The 16905-nt window shown below is 34.5% G+C and overlaps 1 protein-coding gene across 1 annotated transcript in view; it reads left to right on the plus strand.

The window, feature by feature from the left end:
- The first annotated feature begins 8852 nt into the window (after window positions 1-8852).
- The window catches only part of LOC145687713 (galanin receptor 2b-like), a 203198-nt gene continuing 195145 nt past the window's right edge, over window positions 8853-16905 (plus strand). The window contains exon 1 of the mRNA XM_081761166.1: window positions 8853-8972. Within this exon, the coding sequence (XP_081617292.1) occupies window positions 8871-8972 (102 nt within the window). The 5' untranslated portion in view covers window positions 8853-8870. The remainder of the gene's footprint in view (window positions 8973-16905) is intronic.

A 16905-nucleotide genomic window follows, 5' to 3' on the forward strand; every position in this document is an offset into this window, starting at 1 on the left:
AATGCAACATAGAGCAATTCCATTTTCCATTCTACAAATAATATACATTCAAAATTTGATCTTTTTTTTTTTTTACATGTTAACATGTGCAGATATACTTACACACACACACACACACGCATATATATATATATATATATATATATATATATATATATATATATATATATATATATATGTGTGTGTGTGTGTGTGTGTGTGTGTGTGCTTACAAATGCATAACTTAAAATACCTTAATCCTTATCTATATATATAAAATTGAAAATACTATGTTTGTGACTAAATCTCCTGAACCGCCCGACTGATCTCGATCAAATTTGTAACATGGATGAGGTTCGAGGCTGGGCTGGTTTCAGGCTTTTCATTTTAATGGTAGAACTGTGGGTTTGAGGGAGGGGAGGGGGATAAGAAATAAATAAAACTTAATAACTCCTGAACCACTCTACCGATCTTTATCAAATTTTCAACATAGATGAGGTGCAGGTCTGGGATCGTTTTTATGATTTAAATTTGACGGAGTAACGTAGGGGAGAGGAAGGACGGGGAGATATATACAAAAATCAATTTATATAAGACTGAAAGTGACTACTTTTGTAACTTAATAACTCTTTAACTATCCGACCGATCTCAATCAAATTTAACTTTCTCAATCAAATTAACGGTGACACTTCCGATGCCATGGACCGTAACATAGTGAAAGGAGAATATATATATATATATATATATATATATATATATATATATATATATATATATATATATATATATATATATATATATATATATATATATATATATATATAAGCGATCGAAAATGACTAATATTAGTGTCGAATCCATGGTTTTCGGGGTCGCTGAGATGGTCAATGATCTTTTTGATGTTGTTTAAATCGATGCCATTAAGAACGAAAACAGCATATTTCACGCGTACTACACTGAGAAAAAAAAATGTAGGTGGCGTACTTAAAAAGATAGGTTACATGTTTAATTCCTGTAGTTTTTGGAATTAACGTACATCAGACATATAACTGAAAACGCGTGTTTTATAATACGTTCCGTAAGTGTTCAATCTATACGTACTTTCCGTATGAAACAATGTAGGCGGTCAGGATCTCACATACAAATGGACGTATATAACATATAGCTGACGAAGGTAACTTAAGTATATGCATGTGATATACGGAAATCTGTTAGATGAGACATCCTACAACGGCATGATGTAACACCTAAGGGCAGTGCGTATGTAGCATACGAATAACGTATGTTCCGTACTGATTTCCATAGTAAGCAAGAGGATACCTTATATTTGTATATACAATATACCGCTGTCCGGAGAACGGATTTTTCTCTGTGTAAACACATGATATAATGAGTTGTGCATTTAAATTTTCATTTCAACCCAGCGAAGCGGGTAATATATGCTAGTATACCTATAGAATACATGAAAATGAAATATTTGCTTATACCAACCTCAGATCTCCATAATGTTAAGGTCTTCTTTGTTTGCTGCTAATTTCATTGTAAGATGAAGACTGCAATCTAGTGTTGGAATTTGTTTCATGATGATATTATTTTGCCTGCTCAGGATGATGAACTGATATACCTTGAAGTTTTTGGTGTGGCATAATTTAATCATTCTTTTGTTCTTACATTTCCTTTTTACATTAAATTCCTTTTTTATTTCAGAAAGATTGGATCATCTATGATATTATTAACATTTTTTTCATAAAAATAGCTGTATTGTATTGCACGTCTTATTTTTAAACTACATTCATTACATTCTAGTAATAAGTCAATATAGCTTAATTGATCGTTGTACACATCTGTGTTATGTTTATGTAACAGAAATATTTTAGATTTTTTTGTATCGTTTCTATATGAATCCGAGTTCCTTATATGCCCCATCTATAACACTATTAATACGAATCATAAAAGACGTATTATGATAGTATTACACCAAGATCCTCTACTGTCAACATCTGCCTTAGATACTTATCATAACGTCAAAATCTATCACAGTCTACTGGTTGCTAGTAGTAAAAGCTATTGAGGAATGCTTTTGAATATTGAACGTCAAATGATTCTTTAAAGACCATTGATACGCATTATTCAAATCTTTCTGCAACTCTCTTACGCTCATATTATTGTTTACTCCCTTGCATAATTTTCCATCATCAGTATAAATGAGACCTTTCGGAAATTTAATAACTTAGGTGAACTATTTATATGTGTAAGAATAAAAAAACAATAGACCTAAGTTAGAGTCTTTTGGAGTGCCTAATTTATTACATATTAAAATGATTTTCCTAACCAGGGAAGGGTTCGAATGGGACACTCGAGCTGCTGAACGACATGTGTCAGATATAAAAGAGGGTGTGAAAGAATGTACATATACAAATTTATAGCGGCTGAGGGCAACATGGAGAAGCATGAGAGTCGGAAGAAATATGGCCGACCGTTGGGCTCAACAACACGATTACTCGTTCCGAGCGTCATGGCCACTGAAATGAAGGTCAAATGTTTAGTAGTAGATGCATGATAAGATTTGCTATATGTTGTGGAATATAAACATCATGGCTGCCATATTGAAAACGGCCATCTTGAATTTGGATTCACAATGTAAAAGAGAAAGTGGATTATATGGCATATCAAATAGCACTGAAATTTTACCAGGAGTTCATAGGTGTTAGCCATTCTATAGTAACTCTATCGTGAGTTGAGAAGTGACATGCAAAAAGCACGCACAGAAACTCTGTGAGTCTCACTAGTATGACGCAAAAACTAGAGCTTGGAGTACTCTGATTTGCATACAGACCAACGGAAAAGTGTGTTTACATGCTGAATATTTGAGACTAAGGGAAAGATCTGCAAAGATCGTCAATTCCCTGCAGAGATGCCTGATATCCCTTCGAATATCAAGGTACTTGCTAGATGATCAGTAAAGATGTGCAAGGATGATTTGAAGTTTTTTCTTCAGGAAGTATTTGGCCACATATGCACGAGAATCGTATCTTACTGCTAGTTTATTCGTTGTCTTGTAACGAAGATGATAAACTGATACATTCACTGTTCCGGATAATATTGAGTTTCCCAAAAATCTGATACCCCCAGGCCCGTATCCACGAGGGGCGCAGGAGGCCGGGCCACTCCTAATTTTTTACTGACCCTTCTAAAATTTTCATGGTAGGCTTGCAAATGAAATATAATATGGTTGGATCGCCATCCCTGTACACTGTTGGGGTGGCTACGAGCCTGACCCCTAAATGCATTGGACGTATTCAATCTCTCGACGTTGATTCTTTAGCACATACAAACATAACGTGAGGTTTATCACGAATGCTGCGTTACATATTGATGGGTTTCATGTATAGCATCGTGAGAACTTCATCTGTCTCCAAGCGTTTACGTACTTCCAGTTTAGTGCTCCCCGGTTACCAGTTTCAAACATGCCTTCTACATGACTGGATATCTTGAAGAGCATCCAGGAATATTCCAGACTTCAATGTCCTTTTGTTTTGGTTGTGAAACATCATCGGATTGTCAGCAGCATCAAGCAATAATCCCTGTTTTTTCAAGCGTGGACACTGTGAACAGCTCTTGTGCTTTCATCACAATCTTATAGATACTCTTCACATCAACTGTCTTTCATAGATTGGTATGCACCTTTATCGGTATACTTGCTTATGTGATTATATATGATGAACCACATTGTAATTGTATTTGTATTTCCTAGCCCTCATTTGTTTCGGGTGTTTTAACGTGACGACAGCTATTCATCTTTTACATTGCAATATTACCAACTCTTTGCATGTGCAAATACTCTTTGTATTCTTTTCCTAGATGCACATCCTGTGCCAGCATGTTGCAGATGGTTTAGAGCATATACGATTTTCCACACGCTCATTAGAATATACTGGTACTTGTCGTTTTTTGAACTTAGATATAGCTGGTCATTTGTCTTGTATCTTGCCAATGCACCAAACGGCAAACAAGTTATTTCGACGTTTGTGCAAATACCCCCTTACGACTTTCTTTCATGTCGCTTGTCAACTGTCAATAAAGTTATTATAGAATGGTTAATGCCAATGAACTCCTAGTAAAATTTCAGTGCTGTTTGATATGCCACATGATCTACTTTTCCTTTTACATTGTAAATCCAAATTTAAGGTGGCCACTTTCAATATGGCGGCCATGATGTTCATATTCCCCAACATATATCAGATCTTATAATGCATCTACTACTAAACATTTGGCCTTCATTTCTGTGGCCATCCAGTAATTCCGTAGCTTTCTGTGTTGTTAAGCGCTATGGTCGGCCATATTTCTTCCGGCTCTCATGCTTCTCCATGTTGCCCTCAGCCGCTATAAATTTGCATATGTACACTCATGTCCAAAATGATTGTCGCATATCTATAACTGTCTTCTTGTAAGAATATTGTTTGATAATTTTGCAGGGTACTTTTAATACCGATACTATGAGTCATAAATATACTAATCGGGAAACGTATATTTATGGTAAATTTTATACGAAACGAATTATAAATACGATATTTAGAATGAGTAAAACAAAATGTTGCTAAATGGACAAGAAAGGTTTATTTTCGTTTTATTCTTCTTATTTACTGCTCTTTTGACATGAAATTTGCCACATGTATGTCTTTGTCGATTATACACATACTAACATTATAAGAAATACCGGGCGAATTCGTTATCAATTTATATTCCTACAACAACATATTTATAGACATGCGACAATAATTTTGGACATGAGTGTACATAGTTTCACACCCTCTTTCATATCTGATACATGTCGTTCGGCAACTCAAGTACCCATTCGGGCCCTTTCCTGGTAAATTGTACATTAAATATTGAATTATATCACTAAGATACGATGCTATTAATTTTATGAAACCATTAGATAATCTGTATTGTGATAATATTGCTAATACTTGATGGTCTATAGTATAAAATGATTTTCGTCAGTCAATATGTGTCGCATCTAACCTTTTATTATTATAGATTGTTTCATGTACATTTTGAATAAATAATGATAAATTTATTGTTGTAGACCTACCTGCCGTAAAACCGTGTTTACAAGTCGTTATAAAGCATTTGATGTGATAGAAATTCATTTGCATATCATAAAATCAATTTAACGAGGGTATATAAGATCGATGTGGATCTATAATTTTCTATTTTTCTTTCATCCTCAGCTTTGAAGATATGGAATACTCTGGTTGATTTTCAAATTTTGGGGAATGTCTGCTTTTTTATTACTAAATTAAATAGCGAACATAACAGTATATTCTTACTTCCTTATATGTCTTAACTATACATTGTTACGAGTATATTCCATCTGGAAACGCTGTATTTTTTTACCGTCTTGTATTCTGGTATCAACTATGTTCATCTACTAATTAGTACATATGAGACTAGTATCAAATTATGTGTGTTTCAGACGCACCCGAATAAAAGCACCTCAAGGAACAATTGGATAGTGTAGAACCAGAGTGAACCAACTCCACTTTCGACTAATTTTGAGATATTGGTATTTTCTGATACTCTAGTTGGCATATTGTTTGTGCTGGCAGAATGAAAGCGCTGTATCACTCATAAAGTGGTGTACTGTCGTGTTAAAAAAGTGAAGCTTTCAGTAAAGCTCATAAGAGTGGAAACTTTACCTCTACGTTTCCCCGTTTTCTACTTCATAGGGTTTGGTTCATTTTGGTTCTACACCACTCTATTGTCATTGCAACATTTAAGCATATTGTGTTAACAGGAATTGTTGTATTTCATACTCCTGTCACAAGACCAGTTCAATACAATGCATTACATGAAGTCAATTTTGAATGTTTTCCTTTGCTCACAAGGAAAACATTCAAAACATTCAAAAACAAACAACTACTTTACACTATGGGATTTGTTCTGAAATTGGAAGCTCGAAGATATATCTACAAATAATACCATTCTTTGAAGTCTTAGTTCCATCGTTGAAATAGAATATTTTCTTCTAATAATGTCATAAAATGATGCTGCTAGTACATAGGCTGTGTTCCCGATAATTTGAAACTGCATTTTAAAAGCAGCAGAAATGTACATCAATGAAATTGTAAATATGGACACAAGAACCACTTTCTTTTTTAATTAACACGTGTCTGTTATCAGTGTGAGAGAAATAGTTCATACGTAACAGGTTAACTAAAATAACTTCATGCAGATGATATTTGTTTTGCAACTTATATATGCACCTACCAAAATATGATGATATTAGATATTGCTGTTTAACTATAATTCTTACCACTTATTACTATGAAAATTATATTTTAAGATATCTGTAATCACTAGCTAATATTAGAAAAATCTAAATGTCAACAAGCAGCTCAGTAACAGACATTTTACCTCTCGATTACAATATTTTGAGTTTGAACCCTTGCACAAAACACGCGTTTTCTTTAAACGAAACATTTGAAGAGCTATTCAACACACTCCCATTTCTTACTATCTTATCATTCCAATCTCGATTTAATATTTGTATACTAAAAAATCAACATAACCATACTGATCATTTAATAATTTAATCATTTAAGATCATTTGATCAAACGCGCAACCTCGACAGCATTTAGATGTTCAAATTAACAAGTACATGCACATTTTTAACATCGGAAGTCTTCTAAATTAGTGAATAAAGAATACATGGAATTTCTGGTGTATGCAAAGAGTGTGCGTGATAGTTAATACGTATTGTACATATAAATTGAAATTTTCTAAGTTTCAGGATGATTTTGAACCTATCTTTGTGTTCCGAAGGTTATTACAGTTATATTTAGGTACTCGTGGAAAATTAAAAATGAACTCTCAGAAATCATGGATCCATGTGAATGAAATTTTATACGCATACTCCAGCAGTAATATGCTACGCATGATCATGTACTCAGGATCCTTCCATGGAAATAATGTGTAAGTTTTGTCGCAAGATCATACTAGTACTTTTACACGCTCTTCTGGTTTCACTTAAGGTCTGCGATTCTGCGTAGAAACAGTCGTAAATTTCCCGTGTATCGTCCAAAGAGCTGCGTTCCATGTTTCTCTCATCTCTCATCTAGTAGTACAATTGATCAAGGTTTGCCAACGGGCTGCAGGTCGGCAGACACCGGCCAATCGAGTCTCATATATCCTTAATGTGGTTTGGTCTGGAGATCGTACAAGCCAGGGAAGGTAGCAACAGGCTTCCACAATGTGTTGTCAATATGAGCAATGTGTCGATGGGTATTGTCCTGTTAGAAGAGATAATTTCCCGTATGGTGATAGGACGGCAATAGAACGGTTTTGACAATATTCTGGATGTATACTGTAATGGTGAATGTTTCTTGCAAGAACAGCAGATGTAGATGTTTATTGTAGGTTACAGTTCGTCAAACAACAGTATTTGAGATTGGTTCTGTATGATACTGCAATATTCATTACGGTACATGTTATTCGTCTCGCCAGTATCACACCCGAAGTCGACAACCACTGATGCCAAGACAGAACCGGTTCTCATCACAAACATAATAAAGCATCAGTAATCCATCTAGTCGTTTCTGTTACATCATTTTAGGCAGCGTGCACGGTTTCAAAGTATATGGGTTAGACTAGCCAGCAGCACCCGTTATCATGGTTCTGCGTTCAAGCTCCCCCTTGCATTGTTTCTGTTCCATTGTTTGCAGTTTATAATGTGGTTGTCGCGTGACCCGCATAGACAACTTGTCTGATAAGCATGTTAAGATGTGTATCCTTCATCTATATGCCGTTGCCGTCCGAAAAGGCTGAAGTATATTTAAACCTTTCACAAATCGATTACGCCAGTATTGGTGCACGGCAAATATTCTTGTACTACTAGTTATTCGATTGTACGAAACGAGCACTCCGCTTTTCTCAGATCCACAATACTTCCTCGTTCAAACTTCATTAATTGCATAAAATGAGCTCACCTGCGTCACCCTGGCACTCTCCGCAACACCACAATTAACTTGATGTACCACGCAATGCAGGAAACATTTATTACTCATTTGCTACGTAACCAACTGCTCCTACAAGCTCGTAACATTTACGAGCAGAACTCGCTTTGTAGAGAGTGTAACGTTGTTGATCATCGCGTGTACAACCTCCTACCAATGACCTAACTGTTTTCATTCTGTATATATATATATATATATATATATATATATATATATATATATATATATACATGTTTGTGTGTGTGTTATAATTTATTTCATGCATCATCCATCGTCTTTAATGTAAGGTCCATAACCTCAGAATTTACGTGTAAGATTCTGCTGTGTTTCATTAACAAGAAGTACCATGTTATTTAAGATATATATATATATATATATATATATATATATATATATATATATATATATATATATATATATATATAACAGTGTAGTAATATTATGAATCAAGAATGCTATTATAAGTTTGTTAGTCGCACTAGTACGTGGTACTGTTTAAACCTAACGCTTCATACCAATAGTTGAAGGAGGATATAATAATTATAATATTATAGGACAATTAACATCTCTTCTAAACATGTAACATTTTATTTCTCTCTATGGTTTTCAGGTAGTACGTCCTGTATTTTTAATTCTAAATCGACGGTCGTTTCGCTGGTATTATTACCAGGCTGCTCAGGATCAGTATTAGTTATATTGACACTGAGTAGTCTGGCAATCTTACCAGCAAAGCAATCGTCTGTTTAAATATACACGACGTACTACCTGAAAACCATAGAGAACAATGTTGAACTATCGTCGTGAAAGCTTAAAACAAATATATATATATTTCTTTTTGTTTATTTATCAGGTATCTTGTGATTGTGTATCCGATGAGATCCAGATCTCTCTGCACGATGAGCAACTGCACGAAAGCTCTTGTCTTGGTTTGGGTATTTGCTCTTGGATTGGCTTCTCCTGTTATCAGCACAAAAGTAAGTATTCAAATGCTGTTACCTTTGTTGGAATCAATCATACTGTAATTTTCTGGGGGGGAAATATAATCATTTTATAAATTATAGCAAATTAGATCAAAACTAGAATTTTGCTTGTTAGAGGGTAAAAAATTAGAATGTTTACTTATTTAACAAAACTTTTACATTCGAATTAACTGTTGATAAAATGCTAAGATCCCACGTCATTCACATAAAGCAAGTATAGGACATTTCTTACCATGCTTTTCACGTAAATACTGTACTGTGAAATTATTAATGGCCGACATTGTAGAAAAGAAACAAACAACACAAAAGAATATGTTTACGTATCAAATATTACCTTGTTAATATTAATATCATACTAAGAGATGTGAAAGCTTGTAATTACGTTAAGTACTATCCAACAGTAGTTTCAATTTTCAGAAGCAAACTAACTAGTGGTGCTATTTGTTTACATTTTGCAGAGTTGCACCATTCCCTGTGCATTATAAGTATAATTTATTTGGCTCACTTGTTTGTAAGTGTGATAACAACAGTAAATTCGTTTGTTTATTTCAAATATCCTGAAATCAGAGTATTGTTAGAGGCATACGAGATTGCTGCTGTTCTACAACACGCAAGCAAGAAATGCCAGATTTATATATTTATGCATATCTTAGTCATAAGGTAAGTTGTATATGTGATAAATGAATGAGCAGTAATGTCTAAAGATGTAGTGATATGAAATTTTCGTTTCCTTATCACTAATGATGTCTGAAACAAATTAGATGACATGATATTAAATCAAGGAGAGATTGTTTAAACATATAATTTGTCTTTACTAGTTACATGAGGAGTTTGATGCAGGAAGATGAAATGTACCTTTTGCTTTTAAAATGAGGTGAATGTTTCATACTCTAATCTATCTTCTATCTATCTATCTATCTATTAAAATGCTACAATAGCCACAAAAGCGCCTGAGCTTCAACCTATAAACTTTGATTTCAACCCTTTGATTTACGGTTATTTGTTATTTCAAATTTAACAGAAACAAATATCTTAAGCTGTGTGTACTTTAAATAAATTATTTAAGTAGACCTTTTTTTCATATAAACTTTATGTTTTTTAAATTATTGTTCAAAGCCTTTGTATTTTAATAAGCATTTTCTAAAATCAATGCAAATGAATTGTGCTGCTATCTGTGGAGTTCTATTAAACTATACGTTTGTGGGCGTTTATATGTTTCTGGCCAATCCTTTCGACAATGAGATCTCAGAAACTACAGGCTCTAGAAAGATGACGTTTTCACTGATCGATTGCAAATTTTGTGTAGATTGTCCAGTTCTAATTGAATATTTAAAAATCATGACCATTATTTCTTTATTACATTTTACCGGAACACTGGAAATGTTGAAATTAAAACAGAAAAAAGCTAAAGCATCATATCCAACACATTATACATTCCAACACCACATAATTTTATACGGGGGTTGCATACCTCTCAGGCGTTTGTTTCATGGCCAAATGATAATGAAAAACGAAGGATAGCTATTTCTCCACTCTAACAGTAAGTTGAATCTTTATTATTTGGAGTCTTTTGCCCAATGAATATTGTTTGGAGTGTTTTGCCGAATGGAGTGTTTTGCCCACCATATATCGCTGTCATTTTAATTAATTGTGTGTGTAATGTTTTTGCTTAGTTACATACTGCATATAAGAAGAAACAAAACACTGGTCATACATGAATTAGAAATTCCAACCGGAAGTAGGCTCAAATCTTGCAAACGGTGCGAGAGTTTGAAAAAAGAGTCGGAAAAAACCTTATGTTTATGATACATTTTGCCGATTTTTATCAAGATGAATTTCACTTGTGACTGTAAAGGGACATGCACAGATGTTGCGAGGAATGACAAGGAGATTGGTGCTCATATGAGAATGATGCGTCTGCATCCGATGGTACAATCCGCGGCAAAAAACCTGCAACATGAGGATGTAAGTTTATTGTGAAACTACGCCTAACAGCACAGGGTATGAACATAACGTCTAAGTGGAACGAATCACGCCAGGACAAACCTCGGCCTCCTCTCGTGCACACTTATTTTGGAGCAAAAGACTTCGTCATTTCACAATAAACTTATATGCTCGTGTTGCAGGTTTTTTGCCGCAGATTGTACAATTTGTACCATACGGGTGTTTCATGGTACATTGCGTTATAACTCTCCTATTTGAGCTTTTTCGTCCTTTTTTTTTACAAGTCCAGAGGCATTGTAGAAGACCTTACGTATGGTTTCACACCTTCCTGCGTCGAGACAGAGGAGATGATGACGTCATAATTCTAAAAAATATATATATTACCTTTTATTAAGCCTTTGTTCATTATTTTTCGCGGGCTTATTTTTGCACTAGAAGATTGAAATTTTGCACAAACATTCAGTCCATCGAGTAGTATTTACCACATTTTTTCAGATTTCTGCGTTAAAACAGGGGGGATCCAGAGGGGCAAATGTTGAAAAAGGGATATTTTTACCAAAAAATCCCTTTCTTCGGGATTTTCCCGCCTTAGATACATGATGGAGACATGTGAATGCTACCGCCTGAAAAACAGTTCTATTGTATGCTACCGCCTGAAAAACAGTTCTATTGTGAAGAGAATGATGTGCAAACCATGATCCTAGGGTAATTAGGGATGTCTTAGGGAATTTTTACAAAATATCCTTCTGTATACGTGAATATGTGACATTGTCGGTATATATATATATATATATTTTGGCGGGCTTACTTTTGCATCTAGAAGATTGAAATTCTGCATAAACATTCAGCCCACCTAGTAGTATTTTTTAGATTTTTTTCAGATCTCTGCGTTAAAAGAGAAGGGGTCCAGAGGGGCTAAAAGTCGAAAAAGGGATATTTAGACCAAAAAATCCCTTTTTTGGAATTTTCCCGCCTTAGATACATGATGGAGACATGTGAATGGCACCGCCTGAAAGGCAGTTCTATTCTGAAGAGGATGATTGGCGGATTATAGTCCTAGGGTAAATAGAGATGTCTCAGGAAATTTTTTTACCTGAGATCATGGTGTTTTGCGGTAATTTGGGGCATTGTGGGGATTCTTGATAAAATTTCTCCCGCCCTTAGTATTCAAGATAGAAACTTGAAATTTTGCACACACATTCAGTCTATCAAGTACTATTTATCAGATTTTTTGAGATCTCTACGTTCACACAGGGCCGTTCCAGAGGGGCCCAAAGTGTGAAAAAAAATCCTCCGAAATTTTCCCTTTGACATCACTTTCCCCTCTCCTGGTATATGGTATGAGCATGTAGATGGTAGTAGATATACCCCACTTGGGCTGAAATTTGATCCCCTCCCGTTCTTAGAATTCTGTGTCATTTCCTGGAATTCGGTGGCAAGTTTCGACAAGCCTTTAGTTGCTATGGTCATAGCCTTTTACGGCTACCAGAGAAGTGCGTGGGAAAATGTTGGTTTATCTGAACGTGTATGAGAACAGTTTGTTGTTGTTATGGTGATAGTCTTGGATGGCTTTATCGTCTTGGGTGGTCATACTCTTGGAGGGATCATAGTCCTATCAGTTATCATGATCGAAGCTTCATGATTGATTGATTGATTTTTGCTTTTCGTTAGCTAGATGCTCTTGGCCTTCATAGTCTTGGATGCTCATACTGATGGACGGATCAGAGTCCTATTAGTTATCATGATCGAAGCTTCCCAATTGATTGATTGATTGATTTTTGTCTTTTCGTTATGAATTTGAACCCCAAACCCCTCCACTCCCTCCTGCGAAGAACGTAAGGGAACGTTGTTACTATGCTCATACTCTTGGACGGCGAAGCTTCCCAATTGATTGATTGATTTTTGCTTTTCGTTATGTATTGAATAGCTAAATGCTCTTGGACGGATGAGAGTTCTATTAGTTATCATGATCGAAGCTTCCGAATTGATTGATTGATTTTTGTCTTTTCGTTATGGATTTGAACCCCTCAAACCCCTCCACTCCATTCCCTCCTGCGAAGAACGTAAGCGAACGTTGTTACTATGCTCATACTCTTGGGGCGGCTACCGGATCTTGATGAGAGTCCTTTTAGTTATCACGTTCGAAGCTTCCCAATTGATTGAATATCAAGTTCCAAGCTTCCCAATTGATTGATTGATTTTCGTCTTTTCGTTATGTATTGAATAGCGAAGAGCATACTTAATATCTTAAAATATTCAATGCTTTCTCATCGAGAATCGAACCTGTACACTAAACGCAAGACCAGTGCTTTACGATTTAGAGTTGAATTAATTCTTGCATGAAAAAAAAAAAAGAATTTCATGTATTGGTTTTAGCGTAGCATATGATATGTACATTGTTCGAAGCTCTTCATTTCAAAGCACTATAATGCTTTCAAGTGTTCAATGCTCCCTTTCTCTCTCTTTCTCTCTCTCTCTTTCTATCATCGAGAATCGAACCCGGACCAAAGTGATATTAAAACATAAATAACAACCATAAAAATAAATTTAAAAAATACAGCATTACATTATTATTATTATTATTTTGGGAGTGAAAGTGAAGCAGACAACTAACCTTGATTGTAGCTTCGCTAACTTATGAAAAAAAGACTTTACACAAAATTCTACTTTGGTAGGGAGCTGGGATCGAATTTGGTACTTCATGATTTTAAAGTTGAACTAGTCCTTGCATGAAAAAAAAAGAATTTCACATCGTTTTCACGACAGAAAGGATTGAATTAATTAAAGTTATTTAAACTAATTAACATATATTTAAATGAATCTAAAAGTAATAAAAGAATTTCACGTATATAGCACAGCGTTTCACGACAGAAAGAAACGAAATAGAAATATTTAATGCTCTTTCACTAAGAATCGAACCAGAACCCTAATATATGCTTTTATTTTGAAAGTTCTCTCATCGGAATCGAACGCGAGACCAGTACTTCACGGAAAGGAACGAAATAGAAATATTTAATGTTCTTTCACTAAGAATCAAATCAGAACCCTAAATATGCTTTTATTTTGAAAGTTCTCTCATCGGAATCGAACGCGAGACTTCACGATTTAGAGTTGAATTAATCCTCGCATGAAAAAAAAGAATTTCATGGAGTAATCCACCGTGTGGTGAACACTCTATCACTGAATGTCAGTGCCTCGCATACAGATTAGATTTTATTTTTTTTTTAAAAACTTTTCGTCTTATTTTTTTCTAGTCGTCTTGTATTGGGTAGCTAGATTCCCCCTCCACCTTAACCCCCACCAGACCCATCTTGTAATACTAAGAATAGAAGTTCCCAGATTTTCTGCGAAGAAAAAAAGAATGCTTTATCATCGAGAATCGAACCCGGATCCCAAACGATCGTGGTCTTTCGTAAGTGTATGGTATATGAATAAACAAGATGATACACGTTTTCCTCATCGACATCCCTTCTTGCATCATGCATGTGTGCACAGATATTTGTATGCATAGTGTCATTAGTCTCTGTTGATCATCTGCTGAAATAACATGACTGTGTAAATCATAAGTTACTTTATAATATTGACTTCCATAGATTTCCAACATAATTGAACATAGAAACGTAAGCAAGATTTCATTGAAGTAGCCGATTAGAAAAATACGAATAGTGGAAGTTTAAGAATGGAACTGCGACCAAATTCTGTATCTGAAAGGATACCACTTCAACAAATGCCAGAATTACCATATAGTGGTGCACATAAATGTTTTGCCCCTCAATATAATCAGTATTGTACAAAGGAATTACGTTTAAGAACATTCGAACACTGGCCTATTTCATCAAAACAATGCCCGGATCAATTAAGTGATGCTGGATTTTTTTACACGAAGACAAGAGACCAAACTATATGCTTTTATTGTGCTGGTGGATTAAAAGATTGGACTGATAACGATGTTCCATGGATAGAACATGCGAAATGGTTTCCTAATTGTCCATTTCTTTACTTTAAGAAGGGATATGCTTTTATTAAACAAATACAGGAAAAGTGCCCTGATATACAAGTATTTCGTAGTGCTCCGAATGATGATATACATAAAAATGCCAGTAAAAGTTGCAATAAGGAACATAATTTTCAATATGGTACAATTTGAAGTGAAACTTGAATAAAGTTCCATTACATACTTTTTCTTTGTATATAACTGTAAAAAGTACATGTACATATTCTAAAGTTACCAAAACAATATGTATTTATACAAATAATTTACGTATGTGCTATTATGTATAACTTCCATATGCATTAGCATCGTATTTGGAAAAATGGAAATATATGTTTAATATTAATTTATTTGGACGTAACATGCACGATCTTGAATTTACTGAGCTGATATCATATTCGTAAGTGTATAGGACATATATAAACAAGACGAAACATGGTTGTTTCTCCTCCTTGTCATATTAAATGGTGCATAAGGTCTTAATTTAATGAAAGCCAAATTAATGTGTATTGTACTAAAAAGTGGAACATTTGAATAAGTGAATCGTGTTGCTAAAGACCTTGTATTTGGATTTAAGTGAAATTTTAACGGAATGGGAAAGAAAACTTGTACATTTGATTCCGCTTGTTTTCAGACTATAAACAAAAAACTCATAGATTCAATTATGACTGATTTATTGGATAGTGTACAAACACAGTCAAGTTTGACGGAAAACGAACTTTAAAGTTGATGGGTGTCAATGAAGTGGACTTCTGTTCATAAAGAAGCAGAAAATACTTTTCATTTATACTGAACAATGTAGTACTAATTCTAGTGAATTTAATAATAATAATAATAATAATATAGTGAAATTGAAATCTTTTATTATTTTCACATAAAATTTGTATTTTGTGATCGATCAATACGGTAGGATTTTTAAATTAGTATACTAATGTTGTTGTTATTCCGATACTTCTCTTTTAGGAGTTAAGAAACTTCATTTAGAATGGATGATCTGAAAAGAAACCGTACGGACGTCTTTTTTTCGATCACAGTACAACGTACGTTTACGATGAAGAACGTTGTGTTTGTAGATTTTTGAATTTATCAGAAAGTCCACACGGTGTGAACCGCGATCGAATCAGGGACCCCCAAAATACTGGATGTAAATCCTCTATCACTGAGCCATCATACTCGTCAAACCATAAAAAAACAGACACATATGTGAATGTCTGTTTTGCTAGTCTCTTTCTTTTCTCTGTTTGCTAGTACAGTGAACTCCATCTTAAAACGGTTTAGTTTCAAGAGCAACAGATAAGATAACGTTGTCAAATGTTTTGATGATTCGTAACAGACTGACCTTCAGCCCTGCTAAATGAATAATAAAAGGTACAGTACATTTAATTGTATGTTAAATCATATTATGTCTTAAAATGATATATATATATATATATATATATATATATATATATATATATGTGTGTGTGTGTGTGTGTGTGTGTGTGTGTGTGTGTAGTATGTGCTTGGGTGAGCCCACCTGGAACATCGATTCACTTCACCTTTAAGTAATGATGATAGAATAAAAAATTGTGGAACGAGAGAAAAAAAGAAATGAAATCTATGAGTTAAGTCAACAAGTTTAATGGGAAATCTTTAAGTTTTACCCACTGGAATGAAAGATTAAACTATATTACTCATGCAATGATTGTTTGACATCCCATAAACATTTGTCCCTATACTTGTGAAATATAAATGTAGGTATATCTAAGTGTTTATCTTTCTCTCTGTCTATCTGTATGATGAGCATAATCGTGGTACGTTAAACTGAAATATTTTCTTACGTTTCGAACGTAAGAAATATGTGAAAGTTTGTGTGTGTGTGTGTGTGTGTGTGTGTGGCTCAGTGATAAAACAACGATGTATTCTTTCAGATGAATACTTAGTATAGTAGAGCATTGTTCCGCAACCCCCAATACATGCGGTCCCTAGTTCGATCTCTGATCAAGTAAGCTT

This window comes from Thermobia domestica, chromosome 6, assembly GCF_964235325.1.
Source record: "Thermobia domestica chromosome 6, izTheDome1.hap1.1, whole genome shotgun sequence".
NCBI classification, from domain to species: domain Eukaryota; kingdom Metazoa; phylum Arthropoda; class Insecta; order Zygentoma; family Lepismatidae; genus Thermobia; species Thermobia domestica.